The following is a 26,596-nucleotide window of genomic DNA, read 5'->3' on the forward strand; positions in this document are numbered from 1 at the left end:
TTATCACTTTTCCATTCTATATGTTCATCAACTCCCCATACACTTGGCCTCCCTGATCACCCTGGTCCTACACGCCAGCTGATACTGGCTACTCCTGAGATGGAGCATACAGTTTCAAGTGTTAGCATGCTTTTTATTTTCATTTGCAAGTTTGCAATTATTGTTCCAGCTGGGGCAGTCTGGCCTTTCAGTCCCATGTATTACACAGGTTATGCCAGGCTGTATGCTAGATGGAGGGTTGGGAAGCAGGTCACAAAGAAAAATCAAGACATAGTCCCTGCCCCTCAAGTAATAGCCCAGTAGAGACCACCAACACACAAATACCTAGAAATGCCATAAACACCAAAACAGAGGTATGAATAAAGAGCTAAGGAAAGACACAAACAAAAAACAAAAACAAACAAACAACAAAAAAAACCCAAATTCTTCCTGGGAAAGTCACAGAAAAAACAGAAATTATCTTTAAGATGGGCTTCTCAGGGTATACAGGCGTTTGCAAAGTAGAAAGGGAATGGCAACCCACCCCAAGCCACTGGAATAGTTTAAAGTCTGCCAGTACACAGACAATCTTAATGGACAGTCCAGTGTGTCAAGATGGCAGCACCTTTTCTGCCTGGGGGAGGAGTGCTCAGGCAGAAAAGGCATGGTTAAGTTATAACAGGCCTAATGGCAAAGAGGACTCTGGAGGTAACTAAAGGCAATAGGGCTCTTCTGTGAAGATGTGTGTCTAGATCAGATTTGTGTTAGGGATATAATTCCAAAGGAACTGTGGAGCCCTTCGTGAGTTTAGTAGGCTTTCCTGAAAATGTGGGAAGCTTCTGGGGAGGGGCTGCATCATCTCTCTCCCCTCCCTATCTGCACTCCTCAGCCCTGGGAAGTTCCAAATTCTTTTCCATCTATTATGCAGAGTAGCTTCTCTACTTCTCCAGCCTTAGTCCCAGACAACACTCAAGCCTATAAGGGGCTCACTTCTATGTTTAATTATCAAAGCATTTTTCTAAATAAAGGCAGTTACCATGTTGAGATAAATTTTGATCTTGATAGTTAAAGACAATATAAATTTATCTCACCACACATGAACCATTTATAGTATCAACAACATCTTAGATATTACACATAATGAAAATTATCTGTGAAGCATACTTATGCTTGAGAGATACAAGGCAGTATTCTCCAAATCATTTTAGTATTTCAACATGGAAGGTAAAATAACTACAGGACACTTCATTAAACTTGTTTTAAAAAAGGTTTATTCATTACAAAAAGTTAAATACTAAAGCTAAAAACATATAAATTCAGGTCAGGCTATATTAAAATACACACATACCCTTTTTGCAAAATTATTAAAGGTTGAATTAAACAGATGCTTTAAATAAAATAAAGTACTCTTTGAGGACATTTTTGTCAGATTAACTATAACAATGTAGTGTAGTTTTTAAAATTGAAGTTGAAAAGTTTAGCTGTCTTGGAAGTCAAATTCATCCAATTGTTCAGACTTCAGTTACTACTCAGTATGAAGCCACCATGCTGGCTTGGACAGAATTAATTTCATTTGCATTATGGAAAGTTCTATATTACAAATCTAGTCTCCTATAATATGAACAGAGTAGTCAGAAGTATACAAAGAGTTAAATAGGATAAAGAATTTGGCCGAGAAAGGAAAGGCCTTAGTTCTACAATATAGTATCTTCTCTAATTAAAATGATTGGGAAATACATGGAAGCAGAAATCAGCACAAAGCATATACTCATCTAGAAATAATCCTTCAATTAAAAAAAAAAAACTCTCAAAACCAGCACTCATTTTTCTAAGATAGGTTATAAGTATTTCACAATTTCTTGTTATATTAAATTGAGTTAAAGGTACTGACGAGTCTATATGCAAATGGGTTTAAACACTAATTTGATTTCTCTTCTGACTTAGCTCTGGAGAGCTGTGACATCTGGGTATTGGTGTCACTCACACAGGTGGTAAGAACTTTCATAACAAAACTACATGCTCCACACCAACTGGGCACTGGTTTCCAAACCCAATTCCACTTCAGGTCAAACAACCTTAAAGAACTATCTATAGTCTAGTTAAATGTTAAATAGTATTTTCAAGAAAATACCCTTTTTGCTTTACAGTTTGTATTTTTCAATTTCCTAGATGAAAAGTTACTGATTTTGAACTTTAAATGCTGTAATTCATATAGGGGTGAGAATATGCTCATGAAAAACAAAAGGCTCTTAATGCATTTCAGAAGTCTTAAATGTGAATAAATTTCTAGAAATCTACCAGGGTATCTGTTTTTTACAATGCTAATCCTTGTCAAATGGAATTTGCTAATGGTTGATTAACTTAAGTGATTAAAATACAAAAGACATAATCTATTCCAGTAATCTTCATTGATACAGCCCAATTAAAATATTTCTTGGAATATATTTACAGGGAAGTTTTACTATTTCACTTTGTTTTTGTTTTCGAGATGGAGTTTCACTCTTGTCACCAGGGTGGAGTGCACTGGTACGATCTCAGCTCACTGCAACCTCCGCCTCACAGGTTCAAGTGATTTTCCCACCTCAGCTTCCCGAGTAGCTGGGACTACAGGCATGCGCCACCACACCCGGCTAATTTTGTATTTTTAGTAGAGATGGGGTTTCACCATGTTGGCCAGGCTGGTCTCTAACTCCTGACCTCAGGTTATCCTCCTGCCTTAGCCTCCCAAAGTGCTAGGATTACAGGCCTGTGCCACCATGCCCAGCCTAATGTTTCCTTTAGCAGTGTTGGGATACAAACAAGGGCTAACAGGATGGAGTCCCAATACTATACTATAAAACTATGTAATCAAATTTTTGAAAAGTTGGAAAAATGGTGTGTATACTAATGTCACTGGAAATTAAAGAAAAATATATGCCAGTATTAACTTACAGATGAAAATGATGCTGACAATAGATAATAATCTGTTTTTCCATCTCTAGGTTTGTGAGTTTCTGATATGGTTATTCCTCTATACATGTAATATGAAAGAAAGAAACTATCATTCTGTCCTCTATCCCAGTCCATTCCCCTATATAAGCAAGTCTTAGACTTATATCCTTTCTTTGAACTTACTGTGTAATCTTAAGAGGACAAGATTCATGCTACTCTTTCTCAAATAATCTACAGTCCTTGAAAAGAAGTCAAAGAATTTAAGCCACTGATGTCATAATCTTAGTAAATAACACTAAAAAAAAATTATTGAGCCAACTTCAATAGCAAATTCTCAACAGAGCATCTTTCTCTGTGAGCATCTTTATAAATATGTATTCAAGTTAGGGTGGTTAGTCACTCTTACCAACCTCCTGGTCTTACAGAATGATCAAGAAAGTACCTGTTCATCTATGATAGAGCCAGAACTGTGACTGTTTTAAAGCTAAGACAACACAACACATGTCTCCCTTGCCAGTCAAGGTGGCAGTGGAGGCCCTGGGTGGTTCAGACCTCCCCAAAGGCGGGAATCTTCACTATGTTCTCTTCCCTCCAGTGAGCTTCCTTCTCTTTCCTTTATTCCCTTCTCTTTTCTGATTTCAGAGAGAAGCTGTTTGAGCAAGAAAACACAGGATATTTCCTGCCAGGAAATAGACATAATTTGGGGGGCTCAGCAAAAAATGAAATCATGGGGCCCTTCTTCAAACATTAGGAATTTCCGCTAGGGTGACGGATGCAGCAAACCACCATGGCACGTGTATACCTATGTAACAAACTTGCATGTTCTGCTCGTGTACCCCAGAACTTAAAGTATAATAATAAAAAAAAGAATTTCTGCTATAGCAGAGCCTTGAACCAAGTGTGGGGTCCTTCTACATGTGGGGCCCTGTGCTGCTACACAAGTTACATACTAAGAAAGCCAGCCTGCCTAGGTTCCTTGCCTACTCAGATTGCCAAATGGAGACAAAGTATCTCAGCTGGGTTGTCCAGGTGAAAAGCAGAATTTTTTTTTATGGTGATTCAAACACTGTTACCAGTTGGGAACCAAGTGGCATTTCACTTTTGGCAGGAAAATTTCTATTCCTAAAATCTCATGTTGGACTGATTGGTTTTCCCCTAGAATTCTTATTATACAAATAGTTAGGCTGGGTCTTTAAATGCCCCTTATTTTAATAGAGCAATTAATCAGACATGATGAAATTTCTGTATTAATCCTATATAATTTTTTTTTAAATTTAAGCATTTCTTAACTGAGATGGGCCTAAATATCACTAAAGCAAGAGGACATCTTTAAGGGAAAATACAATTGCAAAACAGCTTTATATTCTAGAGTGAAAGCCTTAGTTTTAGCCTATGGTATATTTTGTTCCCTTTTAAGACCACAATGGTAGTTTTTTCCAAAGAGAACTAATAAACATATTAAGCTACATGGTAATTTTTCTAACACCCACATTGGTTTCAGTCAGAAGAATTTTACTGGAACCTGGAGGTATCCCATTCTTCATAATAATAAAAAAGAAATATAGTATATAAAAGCTCCAAGTTACATTACTAAGCAACGACATTTCCGGGAGTGAATATACTTCCTGTATTCCGCAAGCTGCTTCAAGTACATATTCGATGGCCATCTGTGCTTTTCAACAAAACTGCGTTCTTCCACTGAAGTTTTAAGAAAAAGAATGTTAATTGAATATGTTTTATTGTGGATCAATGAAGATATCAGCTATTGATTTCCTCTTTAATAGATGAGATCCAAGCTCTGGGATACATCTCCTACCCTTCCTGCAAGTTTTCCAAAACAACTTTCTATCATTTTGGTTAAATTAGTATCAGGATTTAAGTTATTATGTGACTTACAATTATATACATCTTGTCCACTGCTTTGAGTAGTATTCAATTATTTTTCTTTTCTTTTTCAATAAAGCTTTTGTTTTTCCTGGATGTAATGGACTCGTTTTTTTTTTTTTTTTTTCTATTTATAACAGTTTTCTTTGTAGCTAACTCAGTCTTCCAAAGTCCTTACAGTCCTCTCAGCTGTGTTTCCCACCCAGCTATAGTCATCAGATAAGCTCTTCTTTCTTGTGGTTACTGCTGCCCTGTCCTGCTTTCTGGACCTACTTCCTGCCTTGGGGTTGGATCCCCCCATTCCTGAACTCCAGATCCTCACTTTGTTTATTCTCTAGTGTTGGTGAAGCACAACTGTCAGAGGCGTTTGAACCAGAGCAACTGCATCTTGAATAGGGGCTGGGGACAATGAGGCTGAGACCTACTGGGCTGCATTTCCAGATGGTTAGGCATTCTAGGTTACAAAATGAGATAGGAGGTCGATGCAAGATAAGATTATAAAGATCTTGCTGGAGGCCAGACACAGTGACTCATGTCTGTATCCCAGCACTTTGGGAGAATGAGGCAGGTGGATCATTTGAGGTCAGGAGTTCGAGACCAGCCTGGCCAACATGGTGAATCCATCTCTACTAAAAATAAAAAATTAAAAAAAAATTAGCTGGGTGTGGTGGTATGCACCTGTAATCCCGGCTACTGAGGAGGATGAGGCAGGAGAATCTCCATCTCCATTCTCCATCTACTGTTTAACCTCATCTATTATAATTCAGATTATTAAGGTCTTGATCCAGGCTGCAGGACCATACCAACTAACTACTCAGGGAAATCAGTTCTAAGTTTCAATAGAAAGCAAAGGTGACATGAAGCTCCTCCTTCAGTAAATATTAAAAACCAGAGGGAAGTTATTACAGATGAGCTCTGGCAGCCAGCAAAGCAAAACAGAACAAACAAAACCCCATAACACATAACACATAATACTGAGCTAAATTAAACTGTGAGAAGAATGAATTCATAAATACCAAGGGTAACATATTCCTGTGCACTGCTGTTTGTGTTCATGAGTCCAGTATATAAAATCCTAATAGTTAATGACCTATTTAACTGGGTTCTGATGTATCTGTGTCTGTACCGACATGACCTCTTTTCTAGTTTCACTTTTTAAATTTCTAAACACCACTAAAAATAAAAAATTCTCAGTCAACAGAAAACAAGTTGTAGAATTCTAGTAATAACTTGAGAACTTTTCAAACTGAAGATGGGCAGTTCTATAAGGAAGTTGTAGATTGACTGTGACAAGAACCTTTCCCAACTTCAAGTGACCATGTGACATGGGCCAGATGAAAGGTACCAGAGAGAAGTAACTGCAACCCTCTGGAGAGGACATGCTCCTTTTAGTGGGCTGCCACTGCCAAGCCACATGTTGCCATGTAGAAAGACAGGCTTGGGGCAGCCAGATCTTCCAGTTTTTCAAAAGAAGTCAGAAACATGGCCTTTTCAGATACCAGTACTATGTATTTTAAAACATACTGTGGGGTCCAAATAAAACCCCTTGGCAGGCTACACCTAAACCACAGATGGCCAGTTAGTAACTATTGATTTAGACAAGTAAATTCTCCCTTATCCAAAAGGCGTTTTTTTCCTCTGACCAAGAAGACGACACCTCATAGCAGGCTCCTGGACTCCGAAGAGGCACTGCAGAATGAGAGCTCTCATGATTCCCTTTTAAATTCCCATCAAAGGAACAGAAGATAACACTGACACAGCCTCAGCTCCTCAGCCTGCCACCTCCCATTGCACTGCAAGCCCTGCTTTGCACTCTGCCATGTGTCATAACATACGTAATAGGCAATTGGGTAAGTAGTGACATATGATAAAAATTAATAATGAAAAGGATTTATAGAGCATCTTTCTCCCAAGGTTGCAATAGCACTCCATGTATACCATATATCTATACAAGACAGTAAGTAGAAAATAACATTATTCTTCTTTTACAAATAAGAGTGATCTGAGGTAGCATGATGAAAGTGGCTCTAGGACCAAAGTGTAATTCATTTAACTTTTAGCTAGCTTCTTAAAGAATAACTATAGAAGCAGCTACTTAAAGACCAGTTATAGAAGAATGTTCCATCCAACTGACAGCAAGGAACATGACTCATCTTTATGAACCGACTTTGTTTTTTCCTTGCACAAAGTACATAGCTAATAAATAGCTGTTGCTTTGTTTTGATGTGATTATGCTTCTCTACTGTACTAACAGTTGACTTATGTAAGGAGGCTCCCAATAGACATATAATGTTTGTTGACTGGCTGAATGCATCTCCCAAAAACTGATTGTGTGTTCCTAGGTTTCCTTAACTGTACAACAAGTAGCTGAATAAAAAAAAAAGTTTTACTTTTTTTTCTTTTAGAGACAGGGGTCTTGTTATGTTGCCCAGGCTGGACTCGAACTCCTGGGTTCAAGTAGTCCTTTAGTCTCAGCCTCCCAAGTAGCTGAGATTGCACCAAGATGGGTACACCATCTCAACCAGATGATTTTTGTATCTTTTACCAGCAGAATCTCTTTTACAAAGTAAAATTTAGGTAGAACTCAAGATATAAAACAGAAACAATGGGGAACTATTCTGACTGAAGGAGGGAGGGAAGAGTCCAAGAGCTGTATATTTTAGCTTTCTCTTTCCCTTTCCCTTACTCCTTCTCTCTTCTCCTCACTCAGATTCCTTACTTTCTGCTCCCCCACCCTAGAAGACACTTCAGTTATCTCCATGGAGATTTATTTGTCCAGAGTGTGAAACTCCTTGACTAGGTAATCTTTTCCTTCCTTTTCTTTTTAGCTCAAATTTTCCTTGAGTCTATGCTAGATAGTAATATGAGCAAACCACTGCATCTAAACTGTCTATTCTGACAACTATTATATTTTCATTTTTTTCTTCTTATGTAGTACTCAGTAGTTCACTCTTTGGTTTTAATCTTTATAATTTACCTTAGAAAGCATATTATATATACTCTTAGTAGTAAGTTTCACAACATTCTTTTATATATAAAAAACTATTATTCCAAAGTAATATAATGGATTCCCATATGGATATACTTAGTAAATACAGATATCCAGTACAATAAAACTATCATATAGTTAACAACAGTTAAATTCCTTTATAAAAAATTTTTAAATCTCTACTGTTTAAACTTTGCTACTGACTTAGGTAGTTAAAACTAAGATACCATTTATCACAACCAAATGCCACCTGAGGACATATTTTTGTCACCTTACCTATTTCAGGGAAAAGAATGCGTTTAAAAAAGGATGATAACTATAAAATGATCATTAGAAAACTTCTTGTGTAGCACAGGTTAAGCCTCTTGTGTAACAAAGGTGACTATAAATTGTGTCCTCAATTACCACGCTGAAAAATTTACAAGAAATTTATTACATTGACTATTCTTATTTTGCTAAAACTACTACTTCTACAACTCATGTTTCAAATCTAAGAACAAAGAACATAAAGTTTTCTTTTCAAAGCAGAAATTGGCACTTTACCTGAAAGATCCTGAAATTCAGGCTTTTGACTGAAGATGAGGTAGTTAGTAGCAATGAAATGAAGTAGCCAGGTGGAAAGGCAATCAGAGTGGTGAAACTGCAGGAAAAATGAAAAGTGAAACAATATTGCACATAATGGCCATCAGTATGATGATTAGATCAAAATCACGGCCTGGGAGCAATCACGGAGAGCCCATATCCATGTTTAATGTGCCTTTACCTGATGCAGCCTTCAGTCTACTGTGACAGCAGACAGGATGAGGGAGCACTATTAACAAATACTATTAAAAGTACATCATTCTCGGAAGAAGCCAAACCAACAGTAAATAACAATCCATGGCTGCTGGAGTGGCCAAACGTCTTCAAGCAATGCATGGCTGCATCTACTTGAGGTTCTTGAAGATTTAATTTAAGCTTTTAATCTAAGGCTATGGACTTCACTAACTGCACCCGTATCTGTGTAGCAGCTGATGGTGAGCAATGTTAAAACAAGTTCACCTGAGGAGCAAGACAAACAGAAAGGGTTTGAACAAGAGTGGAGATAAGTAATCTCCACCTCAATTCTTGTATTTTAAGAGTTCTCCTTGATGGAAACCTGAAGGTAAATCATGGTAGAGAATTGAGAGAAGTTAAGGGAAAATGGACAGAGAAGTGAGAGAATACCCACACAGCTCATCTATTTATGAAAGTATGAGTGATGTTTCCTGACACACAGTACAAAACTGGCAGAGTGATCAGAAATTTTGATTATCTAGAGAGCTACTGGGAGTCTAATACTGCTAAAAGGCAATTTCACTCCTAAAAGTCAGAGAAATGGCAGGGAAAAGTCAAAGAAATGGCAAGGGAAAAGTTGGCAAATTCTGACCAACAGGATGAACTGACTGGTGACACGAAACCTCAAATTAGGAACTTCAAAGAAAACTTGGGAAGAAAATGTCTGTTATCTGGAATTCCTATTTGCCAAATTAGAAACCACCAGCAAAAGAATAAAGAAAAACTGGTAAATTTAAGCTTAATCTTAGAAAATAAAAAGTCTTCAGAAACAAAATTCAATATGAGCTGGTATCTTAGATTGTTTTAAATTCAAGGGGAAAAGATGAGGATAATCAGAGAGTCAGAAACCACAGAATCAGGGAAAACAAGTCAGGAATTTCTGACAGTGCAATCGAAAATGATTCTGATGAGGAACCACATGTAGGGGGCAGTGAGAGGAGGCACCTAAAGAAATCAATGGGACCACATGGGAAGTTCTCTTATACACAAATGAGTTAAGAGGATACTAAAAGATAAGAAAAAATAAACGTGTTCAACTTTTTAAAATGTATGAACAACTTGTTAGAATAGTATGAAAATGATACATAAGAATGAACTGAGATTGTGAAATTACTAAAAAGAATTTTTAAAACTGTAAACTAAATTTGGAGGTAAGCTATTTATTATGAGCTGAATGTAAATATACTACAAAGAGAGATCAAGATTTCTCAATTTTTAAATTTGTTTTTATCCCTAATATTAAATACATGTGATAGTAAGACTTGATTATGAGAGAAGTGAAGTCCAAAATATTTAAGGAGATAGAGGGGAAAACCTAGATGCTTTAAATAAATTTCCTTCTATAAACAGAGGTGTTGATTAATGAATTTGTCTCAGCTTGGAGGCAAGCTTTCAGCTGCCACAGATCTGGCCTTTGCCCCATCATGTGGCTCCATTTTAGCAATGTGGACAGAGACAAAAGTTGTCTTGTTTTCGTAACCCTGGATGTTGACTTTGGTAGGTATAGACATGCTGGATGCCAGATAATATTTCAAGAAGTACTGACACTCTGTAGTGATTGACGAAATATATTCCTATGAAAAAGAGCTAGAGGGCTCAGCTTACCACAGGTGAGTACACAACCGTGTGCCATAACTACAAGTCCTGAAACTGTCTTGGGCAGTGGATGGAATGGCAGGATGGCCAACAGTAGGACGGGCCATCTGAATAAGCTTTCTGTTTCCAGGGATGAAAGAAGGCAGGAATGAGGATTTGGCAGGTTTTTGACTGGGAGCACATCTAGGGGTTGGGAAGTTGATTTCAACAAAGCAGTCCTAGTTTATTTACAGACCTGGCTCCAATTCATAATTTAGGGCCTCTGTAACTGCAGTTACTGAAAATTAACTGAATTATGTAACCCCCTCTGTTCTCTAAAATCAGTAGCAATATAATTATTGAAAATAAAAGAAACTGAGTTTACAAGAGGCCCAGAAGCAGTATGTATATATATGGCAGTGATTCCTAATACAGCAAGACATGAAAACAAAAGGCATTCTGCAAGAATAAATGAGGTACACCAACATCTCCTACATCCAATTGAAACTTCAAAACTTCATGTTCATTATATGAATGAAAAAAATGAAGAAGTAAATGGGTTTAGCTTAACCATCACTATCAGCATATATGGACCAGTTCTGTCATTTTCCTTTTAGGAACCTGAAGATGCGATTGTTTGGGGAAATTCAATATAAATTCTATTTCCTACAATGCCTGTGTGACACAGTATAGCACCACATTCAAATGACTATGCTAAGGGCCACTATTTAGTTGAAAAAGTCCATATCGGGACATTTTTCCTCCTTATAAAGGGACTGTACACAAACCGTAATGCTTCAAAATTATCTACACAGATAAACTGTTGTGGAGGACTTTAGCCTCATTAAGCAAACTTGCAAACTAAGGCTAGTATTAACGTATGTTTAAAAAGGAGAAATTTTAAAATAGTATAATTTAAAAAGTATTTTATAAAAAATCAGGCTATCAGGCACACAGAGTCAATCACCTTGGCCTTTTTGAGCAGGTCAACTATGTCAAGGTTCATGGATGCCAATTCCCTGCTTGGCATGCTTTGCAGCTGGGTAATGATGAAGAGCTCACAGATGTGCTGCAGTCTGGACACTTGGTACATCTCGGCACAGATCAGGAGACACATGGCCTGGAAGATGCCAGCTGATGAGAAAAGGGAAATAAGAGAAAGTGGATGATAAACCCATTTCTTTAATGACCTAAACACATACATGCACACACAACAAAAAACAACCAAAAAAGCATGCTGACCATACCATCCATCATAGAACAGAATGCTCAGGAAAAGCCTCAAGGGAGTCAGCATTCTGCACCATTACTCCATTTTATCTTTTCTTTTCTTTCCTTCCCTCCCTCCCCACCCCCCTCCCCTTTCTTTCTTTCTGTAGAGACAGGGTCTCACTATGTTGCCTAGGCTGGTCTTGAACTCCTGAGCTCAAATGATCCTGCCACCTTGGCCTCCCAAACTGCTGGAATTACAGATGGGAGCCACAGCACCCACGCTATTATTCCATTTTTAAAAAATCCATTTAAACCTTCATACTCAGAAGTGAATCTATTCTTTTAAAAATTATTCTTCAGAAAAGGTGATTCTATAATTGCCCTTAAAAATTAATTCCAGGATTATCTGGTAAATCTTTCTGTTAGCAAAACTAGATCCCTGCCATTTTTTTTTCTTGGTTTAGTCTTTAGGTTGGTTGATTTGTTGTTTTGTTTTTATTGTGATAAACTCACATGAAATTTAGCATTTTACCCATTTTTCAGTATATGATTCACTGGCATGAAGTACATCACAGTGCTGTGCAATCATCACCACCACCATGTGCAGAACATATTTCTTCTTCCCAGACTGAAACTCTATATCCATGAAACACTAACTCCCTGTTTCCCCCTTTCCCCAGCCCCTGGTAACCACCCAGTTTGGCTGGGGTGGGGGGGGTTCAATTACTTCCTAGAAATCTGGTTTTCATGTAATTCTCATTCTTATCCCTCCTTACATTCTTACATTTCTTACATTCTTTTGTAGCTATTGAACCAAGAACACTATGTATGGTGAATATTTAACATAACATTACCTGTCTTCTGTGATCTTCCCATTGCATAGATTCCAGTATCTGGCTTAACTTTTTAATTATTCATGTTTACTCATTTTTCCCTAACACACTTTTGCCAATTTTTAAAAATCCTATCATTCTTACTGCTTTCCTCCATAATTTCTTCTAATTAGCAAGGTAAAACTTAATATTAGCAACTTTAATTAGTTGAGTGAGAGGATGATTGAAAATCAAATTTTCCTGTTATTCCCAATCTGGTGAATTTTTAAATTTAATATACAAATTTGCCAACAGTGAAATAATAAATAATAAGTTTTATTTCCAAAAAGAACCAATGGTTTCATTTTTATTAGGCAAAAATAATAAGGCTCTTTTTGAGACGGAGTCTCACTGTCACTCAGACTGGAGTGCAGAGGCACCATTTTGGCTCACTGCAATCTCTGCCTCCCAGGTTCAGGCGATTCTCCTGCCTCAGCCTCCTGAGTAGCTGGGATTACAGGCACACACCGCTACACCCAGCTAATGTTTGTATTTTTGTAGAGACGGGGTTCCACCATGTTGGTCAGGCTGTTCTTGAACTCCTGACCTCAGGCGATCTGCCCGCCTCGGTCTTCCAAAGTGCTGGGATTACAAGCGTGAGCCACTGTACCTGGCCAAAGGTCAGTCTTTAACACTGACAGTAACAACAGCAACTGGCTCCAAAATACTCTACACCAGGCTGCAAAACCAGAATTAATTTAACCAAAACAAATCAATTTGCTTCTTTTTGAACTTCTAAAATCTTTCACTAGAGGGCTCATGACTTGTTTAAAGCTTATTTCAATATCAAATGTAAGAAGTCTTTGTAATCTAAAAACTAAAGCAGTGAATCTGAAGAGCGGTCTGGCCTGAAATGTGTGTTTGCTTTTTACGTTTACTAGGGTGCCTGACCGAGTTCACTAATCAAGGTCTCAGCCTCCTGAATTGAGCTTCACGGAGCCGAATCTAGTTGTGCTTGTGGTGGGAGCCATCTGGTGGCCAAAGGCTGAAGACTATTCACAGAGGGCTTCCCTGGAGCACCCCAAGGCTCCAGGCCTGTTGAAAAAATGTTGCTATTTCTTCAAACGCCTCAAGCTAGAAGAACCCTGCAAGATCTGTTTCCACCTAGAGCTGCCACAGATGTTTGGTTCTTGGTCAAAGATAGTCTTTGGTCAGTGAATTTGGAAACAAATCCTACAGTCCACTGGGCATCCTAAACATCTCAAGAAAAGTTTTCAGAGAAGTCAGTTTAAGGGGTTTCTGACTTTGGCAGAAGTCAAAAGGAGGCTTTCACAAATCCCACATACTCTGGGCCAGAAAGAAGACTAAAAAAAAAGTCTCAGAATATTGAAAGTCCTTAAAAGTGCCCCAATCAGAAGTCACAGGCATCAAAGCAGCTGCGCAACTCTCCTCTTTTCGTGGAAAAGACAGCACTCCAAGTAATAATCTGCCTCAATCTCTAGAATTAGAGTGGCTGTGGGTATCACAAGACAACTCCATTTCCAGTACCTACAGTGATCCCCATGCTGTAGGTACTGACTGGGACATGTGAACTTGTGCTGGCATCAGAGACCCATAAAAGGCACCCAATCACTGCACTTCCACTTGAATTGAATGAAAATTCATTGTTCTTCCAGCAACGCCTCCAACTGCTTAGTTATTCCATGATGTCAACTAATAACTCTTTTTTTTTCTTTTGAGACCGAGTTTCACTCTTCTTGTCCAGGCTGGAGTGAAATGGCACCATCTCGGCTCACCACAACCTCCACCTCCTGGGTTCAAGCAATTCTCCTGCCTCAAACTCCCAAGTAGCTGGAATTACAGGCATGTGCCACCATGGCCGGCTAATTTTGTATTTTTAGTACAGACAGGAGTTTTTCCATGTTGGTCAGGCTGGTCTCGAACTCCCGATCTCAGGTGATCTGCCCACCTCGGCCTCCCTAAGTGCTGGGATTACAGGTGTGAGCCACCACACCCAGCCAACTAATAAATCTTAAATGAAAATAGATTTCACAGAATGCAATTTAACAAAATGGTCATGTGGGAAGTAGAAAAGTTCCTTTTTAAAGTTTCCTTTCTTGTTTAAGAATAAGCGTGCTAATAACTTTGTTAAGCCCTGTTTTATGTAGCTGTTAAACATGCCATGCTTACAGGCCCGTAGTACATTCTGTGTCCTACTACTTTAACCAAGGTATCTGTGCTGGATGTGCTCACAGGCATGTCCCCGCTCTCCATTGCTTTCACCTGTTTAGAAGAGTTTTAAGTTATTAGCCAATCGGGTTTTAGTTTAGATTGTGCAGTCTGGCTCCAATCAACAGAGATCAGACATAGCAGTAAAGATGACCCCAAATGCATAAGGGATAAGTCTGTCTGCTTTTCCTTTGTTCATTGTATTCTTGTGGCAAGATGGCTAGTGAGAGTACCCTTCCTGCTGTAGTACAGGAAGTAAAAATTGTATTGCTGAAAGATCCTTTGTCTTAGTGCTGATTTTTCTTTGCAGCACTGAGCATCTATTTCCAAAAGGTGGCAAGGAAAGAAGGAATGATGAGATACTATCAACATTTGTATTGCTAACCTGGGCAGCAGGAGTCTGTGTACAGGTATTCTAAAAACGACAAGAAAGTCTCTTTGGAAACACCATAAACAGGAATCAGGACACTCTTCGATTCCATGTAGTTACCATTAAACATGGCTGCCATCACTTCACAACGGGCCACCAGGATGGCCCTGTGGGCTGGCACTGTTGCACCTGAAAGGTTCAAAAGGAAAACAAGCACAAGTAAGATAAACCAGCAAGGTTACTCCAGCAATTTTTCTTCTAATTATACTATTACATCTACGACATTAGGCACAGATAGGCTGATATGCAGAATCTAAATTTGGGAGTAATAGCTACCATTAATTCAGAAACTTCTTAATTTTCAAGGGAGCAATAAAGAAAGTTTAGATGTTGACTTTGAAACCAACAATTTGCAAGTCAGACAACTATTTGTTACTTAGCTTGTATTTCCAGAAATAGAAACACTGAAATGAAATATTTTGCTTCATATTTTTATAATGCAACATCAATCCACTCCAATTGGCTTGAAATATTAATAACACCACCCCTGCCCATGTACCTCTCAAGAAAACAACCCCATTACCCTTCTGGGCCAGACTCACTGAACAGTCTGGGCCATGCTTCCTCTTATCTGAAAGAGGAACCTGTAAGAAATAACCCATAAGCAGTCCACACATCACAGTAGTAATGGCAAATCTCTCGTGGAGCCAAGGAGAGCATTTCAGACTTGAAGAAAATCTGGAAGAGGATGACCTTCATCCATGAAGTCTCGCTAGCACACTGCCTCCCCAGGCAGCCATTCTTTCTCACAGGAACAATGCCTGCTGCTAGGAGAGGCAGTGCTACTTGGAATTTTGAGGGCCCCTCAGCCTATAGTGCTCACTGAAACTCAGTGAACTGAACTGTCTCTAGGAAAAGCTTGCTAGGCTCTCTAGCTACTGCTGCACCACACAAAGGCACCGCCGGATGGAGCTACGGGTAGCCAGGGCTCTCCCCACTTCCACCACCCTAGGAAACCATGAATACACGCTGCTAGCTTTCAGTTCAGCCTGGATCCGTTCAACAGATCATTACTGAGCATCAGCATGTCCCAGTCATTGCATTTGGAATTGAAGATACAAAGATGAGGAAGACAAAGCTACCTCTGCTTTGGAGCAGTTTTTAGTTTTGTTCAAGACACCACAATCAGTGTGAGTGACAAAGCTGCTGAATTCCAGAAAGTAACTCTCCAACCAAACCAAACTCAGCTCTGCCCAAGAGTCTACCTACGTATCTCTAAAATCTCATACTTACTGGGAATATATATTCTTCTCTAAAACATTTACAATTATTGGGTTCTTCAACCCAAAAATCCAAGCAAAACAAATCCTGACTCAGGAAAGAAGAAAAGAGTTACATCTAAGCCCAGTGGCTTCCTTCAAAGGCAATAATCATTCAGGATCTACAAGCCACACTTGGCACTGCCAGCTCTGAGCATACTGCTTGGCACTGTGATTTGAACAGCCGCATCTACCAGAGGAGCAGGAAAGTAACTTCAGAAGCTCTTCCACTCCGTCAACTCACCTCCCAGCAGGCACACTCCCCTCCTGGCCTCACTGTGACAGTGTGCCTTCACCGGGAAGGACCAGTTTCCATAATTAAAGCATGCTGGCTTTATTTGCATGCAGCAATTAATAAAGAATACAAACAGGTAATCCCATTTGACTTGTAAGGTTCTAAAATGTTAAAGATAAAGAGGGTGCTATATATATCTTTTTTTACAAAATTAAAGGCATGATTTAAACTGGATGATCTATAACTTGGCTTAAGCACAGGGATTTAAGATCTACCAAAAAATACCAAGTAGATAGTTGATGGGGATAGAATTTGATAAGTAACCTTGAAATTTTCACAGGAATTTTTCTGTTGATAATGTGGTTATAACAGTGTTGCAAAACCAGCACAAAAATGCTCAGTACAGTTAGCTGTACTTGGTGAAAATCTGGAAGAGGATAGGTTCCATCCATGGCTCCACATCCACAGACTGAACCAATGGAGAACGGAAAATATTCAGAAAAAAAACACTGCAACTGTATTGAACATATATAAACTTTTTAAAAAATTGTCATTATTCCCTAAACAATACAGTATAACAACTATTTACATAGCATTTGCATTGTATTAGGTATTATAAATAATCTAGAGATTATTTTAAGTACGCAGGAGGATATGTGTATAGGTTACATGTAAATACTAAGCCATTTCATTATCAGGAATTTGAGTGTAGCAGATCTGGGTATCTGCAGAAGTCCTTGAAACCATTCCCCCATGGACACTAAGGAACAACTGTACTATTTTTTTTGACACAGAGTCTTGCTTTGTCGTCCAGGCTGTAGTACAGTACCACAATCTTGTTCACCACAACCTCCACCTCCCGGGTTCAAATGATTCTCATGCTTCAGCCTCCCAAGTAGCTCAGATTACAGGCATGTGCTACCATGCCTGGCTAATTATTTTGTATTTTTATTAGAGACAGGGTTTTGCTGTGTTGGCCAGGCTGGTCTTGAACTCCTGGTAATCCACCTGCCTCAGCCTCCCTAAGTGCTTACATTACAGGCATGAGCCACTGCACCCAGCGAGAACTGCACCTTAAAACATTTTTAAGCCTATTTCAAGCTGGGAATTTAGTTTGAAAAACCATTACACTTCCTGTTAAGAAAACATCAACTTCAGTTTTTCACCTATTGTTTTGATGTTATAAGTTGTTCTGTTGTGAAACTGTAATATAATACCTTAATATGGTTAGATCCTTTCAATACTGTATATAAAAATATGCTGAAGGAACATAATGTGGTTTACATACTAACTGGCAATACGATACAGGTAAAGAAATTAAGGAAACAGAAGATAGCATTTTCTAGCTAAAAGATAAACATGTTCCTTGAAACTGTCAAGGCCAAACTATCTTTTCTTGTAGTACTCATCTGATGTTAACAATTTTAAGAATTTTTTTCTAAGGAAAAGAACTACAAGAGTGAAACAAAAATGAAAATCCCAGGTTTTCTAGTCACTTTACATAAATTATCAAGAATCTTGGTTTGTACTGTTTACTAAAATAAAATACTACATTTGTCACACTTTCTTCATACTACTACTTTCCAAGTTCTAAAACTGACATTTTCAGAACTGTTTTCGGTTTCATTCCTAAAAAAGGATACCTATCTAGCTCAAGAGAGATCCACACTATGTACTAGCTAAGCTAACAGGGAAATAATGTAATTTTGTAAAGAACTCTTCATGTGACACAGACTCAGGTGTCAAAAGGACACCTTTAAACACCTAAATATTTACTAAGACTGATTTTAGAACTGCTATAGTAACTTTTTTTTTTTACATGCCAAAACAACGAATTGGGAGTGGTAGGGAAAATATGTATATTTGATGCTCACTTATTACAGGGACGGTATTCCATTTTCTATCCTATGCTAATTCCAGCCTGTGCTATCCTATCCTAATTTTGGTGATGGCCTGGGACACTTCAAAAGAAGGACTGGCTGCAGAACGTGGGTTCCGCAGGAAAAAGTACAGCTAATTCACCAGTACTTGCTGCCATGGCAGGAGAAGGGGAGTGGAGTCTGCAGGTGAAGCCTCTGCTAGCCCTTGGTATGCACTAGCTCAACCCCTGTGACCACGCCACAAGGTAGAAATTAGTATCCCTATTTTATAGGCAAAGAAACAAAAGAACAAGAAATGTAAAGTAACATAGCCAAACCTACATAGTAAGTAAGCATCCAAGCAAAGATCTTACCCAGGTCTTTCTGACCCATGTCATTACCATCTCATCAAGATGAATCACTATATCAGCTCTGGTCTAAATTGTTCCATAGATTCCATTCTCATTTAGTTTTCCTTAAACCTCTCATGAGGTTAATATCCACTCTCAAAACTGGAGTAAAGAAGCCAAAGAGTTATTACGTGTGACTTCAAATGTATTATTTTTAATTAGCTAGTACACATTTATCATTATTATTTATTAATTTATTATTGGTTACCAATAATTTACGTAGTACAATTTATTATTTATTTATTTAAAGTTTTATTTCTTGAGACAGAGTCCTGCTCTGTCTCCTCCAGCTGGAGTGCAGTGATGTGATCTTAGCTCACTGCTTCCTCTGCTTCCCAGGTTCAGGCAATTCTCATGCATCAGCCTTCTGAGTATCTGGGATTATAGGCATTTGCCACCTTGCCCAGATGATATTTGTATTTTTAGTAGAGATGGGGTTTCACCATGTTGGCTAGGCTGGTCTAGCGATGGGGTTTCACCACGTTGGCCAGGCTGGTCAATCTCAGGAGATCCGCCCACCTCAGCCTCCAAAAGTGCTGGAATTATAGGCATGATCCACCATGCCCAGCCAAACATTACATTTAAATGGATAATCATCTAATTTTAAAATTATTATTCCAATTACTTCACATAAATTTGTATTGAAAATATGAGATTTACATTCCAATGTGAATTATTTCATAACCATGAATTTTTTGAAGTGTATTTGATATCATATTTTAAGTAAAGTGTATATCAAAAAAAATTGTAAATTTATCTGAAGACTTCACTATAACTTAAAAAAAAAGGTTTATAATTAAGATTTGAGACCAGTTACCCAATCTTTACTTTGAGGGTCTATCTTAAATACGACATAAATTTAAAATATAAAAATACTTTCCTTCCCAAATTTTGGTGTAAAACATTTAAATCACACATCAATGACAAAGTTAGAAGTACTTGCACATTTCAAACTGCTATTCCCACTTACATCCCCAAAAATTAGACATTCATTTTTCAGAGTGACATTAAAATGTGGCTGTCTGTTAATAATGTAACTACAATTCAAAACCATAGATCCTACAGGCTGTCACACTGAGAGGCATTAACCTGATCTAAAAAGCAAATCTTCTTGCTTGGCACAGGTTGAGTACCCCTTATCTGAAATACTTAGGACCAGAAATGTTTCAATGTTTCCATTTTTTTTTTAGATTTTGGAATATTTGCTATATATTCTTAATAGTTTAGCATCTGTAATCCAAAAATCCAAAATTTGAAATGCTACAATGAGCATTTTCTTAGAGCAACATGTCAGCACTCAAAAAATCTTGGATGTTAGGGCATTTTGGATTTTGGGTTTTTAGATTAAGGGTACTTACAATTATTAATATTATATAATACCAGCATGCAGAAAATAAGATTGAAGAAAGAAAAGGGCGACAGAGCGAGACCCTGCCTGCCTCTAAATAAATCCAGAAATAGATACATACATACATACAACCTTTATATACTTTCAGATAATGACAAGAATGTAAAATAGGATACATGAGAGGATGCAATCTGACTTTAAATAGAGCAACAGTTATGATTGTGCCATTCTGAAATCAGAATGGCACTAATTTCAGAGTGAGATATTTACGATAAATCTTCAATGTAGCTGTTATTTCTAATAGGAAAATATAGGAGATACCTAAATTTTCACCTAAAGAAAAAAAAAGGATATAACCATATAATGACATTACAAATGCTAATAAGGTGTTTTATTTATTTATTTATTTTTTGAGATGGAGTCTCACTCTGATGCCCAGGCTTGAGTGCAGTGGCACAATCTCGGCTCACTGCAACCTCCGCCTCCCAGGTTCAAGTGATTCTCCTTCCGTATCCTCTTGAGTAGCTGGGACTACAGTTGTGCACCACCATGGCTGGCTAATTTTTTGTATGTTTAGTAGAGACAAGGTTTCACTGTGTTAGCCAGGATAATCTCGATCTCCTGACCTTGTGATCTGCCTAACTTGGCCTCCCAAAATGCTGGGATTAAAGGTGTGAGCCACTGCGCCCGACAACAAGGGGTTTTTGATCCAGTGTAAAATGCTTTTGACATAAGTTTAAAAATAAAACACACAATTGGGTAGACAGTATCTATTTTCATAGTCCGCTTTTCTAAGCAGAGGAAAACTGACTTGAGGGAATTATGCTAAAATAAAACTGAGATTGTTATTGCGGCACAGTATGATGGGTGATTTTTATTTTTTTATTTTTTGTATCTTTATATCTGACTGTCCTACAATGAGCATTTATAACATTTTTCTAATCACCATGCCTATTTCATTTCCTGAAGATGACCTCTGTTTACAATATGGAATATATCCTTTCTGACCCTTTTAATTCACATATGAACAAAACAGACATTTTCTACAAATGTGATCATTCTGTGCACGCTTGTCTACAACAATCATATATGACTTTCATAATCAGAAAAAGATAAAATTTATTCATGAAATTCAACTATTTCCTATCCAAGGAGATGAAGTAGATTGGTGATTCGCTGAGTCATCTGCTTCTTTCCTCACTCAGAATGCCTCTGGTTTTTCTACTTCTCCCTATACATTTTGGAAGAATTCCCAAAGTACATCAGAGAAATGGCCCTAGTAAGCTGAGCCTGCTGCCAGAGTGACCACAGTGAGGCGAATTTAAACATGCTCCATTCCATTCAATGGGCTGGTGGTCACATATTTTGACCATGAAAGGAGCAAGAATTCACTCAACTTTTAGCTCCAAATTTCTCCTTGGTTTTCTCACTGCAACCCTGCAAGCAGTGCATGGAGAATCAAAGGGGAATGGCTACACTAAAAAGAACCTTTTAGAATCTATGTGGTTCATCACCCTCTTCTCTTCACAAACAAGACTCAAAGACAAGAAATGTCAGGTGACTTGCCCATGGTCACACTGGTCAGGACGCAAAGCCAAAGCCGGAATTGGGGCCTATCCAGAGAAAACGACACTGCTGCTGCCTTCTGCAGCTCCCCTCCCCAACTTACAGGAGCTGGTGTGCCTCGCCTACCGCTGACTTTAGAGAAGCTGCTGCCAGATCCTGCCTCCACCATTCCTGCTGTTCCCAGCTTCCGACTCCTAGGGAGACTAGATTTTAGAGGTAGGGAGGCAATAAAGAGCACCATAGCAGTTGCTGCACCTCATCAGCACAGGCATGCAGCCAGCCCTTCCTGACCCCAGCCCCTGCCTAAAGGGCAGGAGGGGAAGAAGGACAAAGTGATTACCTACCTGTAGCAGGTACAATCACAAAAGAAAAGCAAGAGATTAGGAGGAGCAAGGATTTTCCACATCACTGCTTTTCTCTCTCTATGATAAATGTTTTCATGTGTTGCATATTCCCTTTGAAAATCTTTTCAGTGAGTTACGCTAACATAATGTTTGATGCCAATGTGTCCTATGCTAATTATAAGCAAATTTGGTAGCTCTTTCATAACAAAGCAAGAGAGAAATGGTGGGGATGGGAGACAACCCGTAATTCATTAACGTATCATGGGGCCAGGCATTCATATTCAATTTACTTGAAAAATATTGCGTTCAAACTATGCTGCAAAATGAACATCCCTGGCAAAGAGATGAATTCTCTTTCCTTTTACAAGTTTATTACAATGCAAAGTCTTCTTCAAGCACATTTATGCTTCCGTGGTTGATTCCCAAGTTCAGAATCATTAATCTTACTATCAATAGCCATTTATTAAAGGCCAGTCACAGTTCTAGGGACTGTAGGAGACACAGCAATGTAACAACATTGAGCCTGTATTTGTGGAAATTTTGAGTTTCTTCCTGCGACCAGGAATTATGGCTTCCTTCTCACAGCTAGACTTCTAAAGCACACACACACAAAGAATGAGATTAGTCATTTAGAGAATAACCTAAAATTCCAGAGTCTTAGGGGATGATTGAGGGGTTTGGGAACATCCAAAACTCCAATCAAGGGGACCTAGGCTAAAAAAAAAAAAACAGAGGACTAAAACATACTCATGACTTAGGAAGTAAATACCTAATCGAATACACTGTATCTGATTTGTATCAAATACTATACAAATGGTAATAGATTGGTCAGTTTTGGCCACAGAACCAGTAGCTAGAACATGCATAGAACATCCAGGAAGATCAGAGATGCTTGGTCTGATTAAGACTAACACTATGTTAGGACAGAAGACATCTACCAGAATGCACCACGGTTTGAATCAAACACCACTAGACACTACTCTCATATGTTCATTCACCATATAACCTTCAGATTGCTAATTCTTTTTCTGGTTACGAAAAGCAGTGCCCTAGGTTGTTACATGCTCACTGGAATGGTTTGCCCCCACCTTATCTCCATCTGGTGGAGTCAGCTCAGTATGAGTCCAATCAACCCTAAATCACGGGTGCCCCCTGGGAAGACATTTGGAAGACAGCATTCAGCCACCTCCAGGGGCATCTTTCTCCTTTCAGAACACAGAAACTGACTCCATCTCCGTAAAGCAGACTTGTCTAAACATTCATTTTAGAAAGGTGGAAATACTTTTAAATTTACCAATCATATTTATTCTTAACAATAGATGTAGTCTTTTCTGTTGAAATGAGAAGCTTCTTAGATGATTTGTTACCAAATTATCTATTCCTATGTTTCTCTGGTATGGATAGAGCATACCAAGCACTTTTAATAAATGTCTTTATCAACAGAGATTTTTCTCCTAGAAGCTAATGAGAGAATTCTGTAATCACCAGGAGCTTCATCCCTGACTAGGCATGCCCTATCTATAGTGAATAATGTATGAAAGCTGTCTTTAGATATACACTTTGGATCTGTATTTAGGCAACAAATAAATCAAGGTGTGATCATATGAAGGGCTTAGAGCCCGTTTTAGGTCTGTCTAAAATTTCGAAAGCATGCTATAAAGTCTGTGGCCTCTTGTGAGCTTTTCCCAGTCACTCTTCTGTATCCCAAGGTCACTTTCGCTGCCCTACTTTCAGCATCCCAGGCTCACACTGCACATGGGGCTGGCAGTGGCTCGTTGGAAGGTACACTGGAAAGTTTCCAATTCCCTGTCTTGGCATATGACCAAAGTTAAAAGTACTGTGCATCTTTCTGAGGAAATATTTTTAAGAGTAAATGCTTACTGTTAGCTGCTACACAATTCTACCATAAAATTAGATTATGTCTTCCTTTTAGTAATTGCCCATCTAAAGTTCTACTTAGATTTTCATTGGAAAACAGCTCCTTCCATCTTTCTTCCATAACTGAAGGTATCTGACAATTCATTCTTTTTTTTAACTTTAAATAAATTTGTATTATGTAAAGGCTGTCCCATAATTGGGTATTCCTTTACTTTGTATAGTTATTTTTACTCTCCACAGAAAAGCCTCTCCTTAACTTCTCACCTGCTGTTAGCAAGCACTAAAATCCTGATTTTAACAGCATGGTAGTAAAAACGCCTCAGTGATTTAAGCTGAAAGCAGTACATTGGGACGTGGCTCTTTCACCCAGTATCAAATGTCTTTTTAATCAAAAATACAAAACAAATTATTAGTAGGCATAGACAATGACAGTAAATTGCTATTTATTGTCAGTTGAAACCAGCAACTGATAGTTACAGTAATTTTTTCAAAACATCACCCAGCCTTTTCTTCATTTTCTTCAAATGACTTCTCTGTAGTTAATGGTGAGAAATACTGCCTTGAGCTCTCTATCACAGTTCATTAATAAAGGTAAAGCCCTATTCTAGGAATCAGGAATGCCAACTCCCATTCCACCCACTGCACCCATTCCAGGGTCCTTCTCTTCTTTAGGAATTTCTGTGACTACAACTTCCGCTGTAATTAACAGAGAAGCCACCCAGCAATGTCTAATGAAGGAGTTCTCGCATCCTTCATTGGGTCAGTGATTCCTTTCCACCATATTCACAAAATCCCCAACCATAGCTCCATAACCAACTTCTGAGGAACACTGTGTAATTGTCTCAAGTACCACAGATCCTTCAACACCTGCATTCCTAGCAGCGGTCATTGTCAGAATGTTGAGTATTCTTTTAATAATTTCTATACCAATTTTTGATTTTCATTAGTTGGAATTAATGAGTCCAAGATTGGAATGTACTGAAGCAAGGCACAACCCCGTCCCAGAATGATGTCTTCTTCAAAGCAGCTCTTACAGCATTAAGAGTAACTCTGTCTTTCTTTCCATTCATTGTGACATCAATTGTCACATCAACCTTCAGCACAGCTAGCTACTCCATTTGAAGGTTTTGCCATTCCTTCAGTTTTTCCTTTTCATATTCACTAGCTGTGATATCTAACTGCTCAATGATTTCTTGAATACAGTTTTCAATTCAAGACGCGTCACCATTTCCTTTGCAGAGCGTAACATCGCTTTTGGTCACAATGACCGCTCCAATTTTTCCTGTGTTATGAGGCTGAACACCTTCAGGATTTAGGGTCAACTCCACTTCTCCAAACACTGCACCACCAGCAGCAATAGCCATATCTTTACACTAGTTCTTTCTATTGTCAACAAACCTGGAACTTTCACGGCTACAACCTGAAGACCAACTTTGAGCATATTCATAGACCTTCTCCATCAACACCTTCAGCAATGATAGCCAAAGGCTTATAGTGAGTACTGGCAATTTCAAGAGCAGGTACAATAGACAGGGCACTAGACATTTCTGTTTTACTCAACAGAATATAGGCATCCTTGAATTCATGTTTCTGATCTTTCGATGTATTAATCAGTTAATTTAATACATCGAAAATTTAGCCTAATTATTTGACGTATTAATAAGGTATGCAAAAATTAGATATGGTGATTCTAATTCACGATTTAATGTTTTTCCATCCTTTTACTGTGATGACAGCCTTTCTTCCAACCTTTCTCATTGCTTGAGAAATGATATTGCCGATTTCTTTATCTCTATTTGCAGACATTGCAGCAACCTGAATAATTTCTTCAGGGGCTGTCACAGGGTTTAGACTGCTTCTTAAGTTCAGCAATTAGAGCATCAACAGCTAACATCACGTTTCCTGATTTTCACTGGATTAGCCCCTCTGCCAACCTTCTTGAAGCCTTTCCTGACCATAGGGCATGCCAGTACAGGAGCAGTGGTGGTGCCATCCCCAGCCTCTTCATTTGTGTTATTGGCAACATCTCGAACAAGCTTAGCTCCAGTATTTTTATATTTATCCTCTAAGCCAATTGACTCTGCGACAGTCACATCATCTTTTGTTATTCTGGGACGTACCCAGCTCCATTCAATAATCATAGTTCTTTCCTTTGGTGCCAATGTAGCAGCTATGGCATTGGCTAAAAGATCAACACCTTGAAGCATTAAGGCTCAGGCACCTGCACCAAATTTTACATCTTTGGCATAGGCCCAAGTGAGATGAGGACCCAGTATCCTGACACTGGTCTCATCTGCGTTAAGACTGTGGGTAATCCAAGTATTTCTGCCGGGCAGGGGCAGAGCTTGTGAAGTCAGGCAGGTCAGTGGCCAGTGAGGGACAGAGTGCAAGACGCACAAGGCAATGAGCCTGTGTCCCCTCCCTCCACCTCTCCCCCAGACTGGTGGCACCTGTAGGCTGGCAGCTCCCACCACATTCTTTAGATCTTAGTCTACTAAAGTGACAAAATTATCCAAGCGAGTAATCAATAATGGGCATTCAAACAGCTCATCTTCATTAAAATTAGGTAGCCTTACTTTCTTACAGAGATAAGAAGCAGCTCTCAGTTGCTTTGGTGATGAAATTCTCAGAGTGCTCTGAGTAATAAATGTAGCAATATCTGTGGGTGCCTGGGGTGTGCCAGGCATAACTCTCAATCCTTTTGCTCAAAAGAAATAGAAGACAGAGGAATAAAATAATGGCCAATTCCTTTTGCTCAAATAGAAAGGAAGAGAGCTGAATAAAATAAGCTAGAGGTAACATAATTTTAAGGGGGTTAGCTCCAGATGTAGCAAACACTA

General features: G+C 38.6%; 1 protein-coding gene and 1 pseudogene across 2 annotated transcripts in view; both read right to left on the reverse strand.

Moving 5' to 3' along the window:
• Window positions 1-1,227: 1,227 nt before the first annotated feature.
• The window catches only part of RHOBTB3 (Rho related BTB domain containing 3), a 60,215-nt gene continuing 34,846 nt past the window's right edge, over window positions 1,228-26,596 (reverse strand). For both annotated transcript variants that reach the window (XM_035291189.3, XM_002744758.6), the window contains exons 9-12: window positions 14,813-14,986; window positions 11,142-11,308; window positions 8,327-8,423; window positions 1,228-4,608 (exon numbers count right to left, since the gene is read on the reverse strand). In XM_035291189.3, the coding sequence (XP_035147080.1) occupies window positions 4,493-4,608; window positions 8,327-8,423; window positions 11,142-11,308; window positions 14,813-14,986 (554 nt within the window). In that variant the 3' untranslated portion in view covers window positions 1,228-4,492. The remainder of the gene's footprint in view (window positions 4,609-8,326; window positions 8,424-11,141; window positions 11,309-14,812; window positions 14,987-26,596) is intronic.
• Window positions 24,271-26,443, reverse strand: LOC144581529 (60 kDa heat shock protein, mitochondrial pseudogene; annotated as a pseudogene).

This window comes from Callithrix jacchus, chromosome 2 (assembly GCF_049354715.1).
Source record: "Callithrix jacchus isolate 240 chromosome 2, calJac240_pri, whole genome shotgun sequence".
Classification (NCBI taxonomy): Eukaryota; Metazoa; Chordata; class Mammalia; order Primates; family Cebidae; genus Callithrix; species Callithrix jacchus.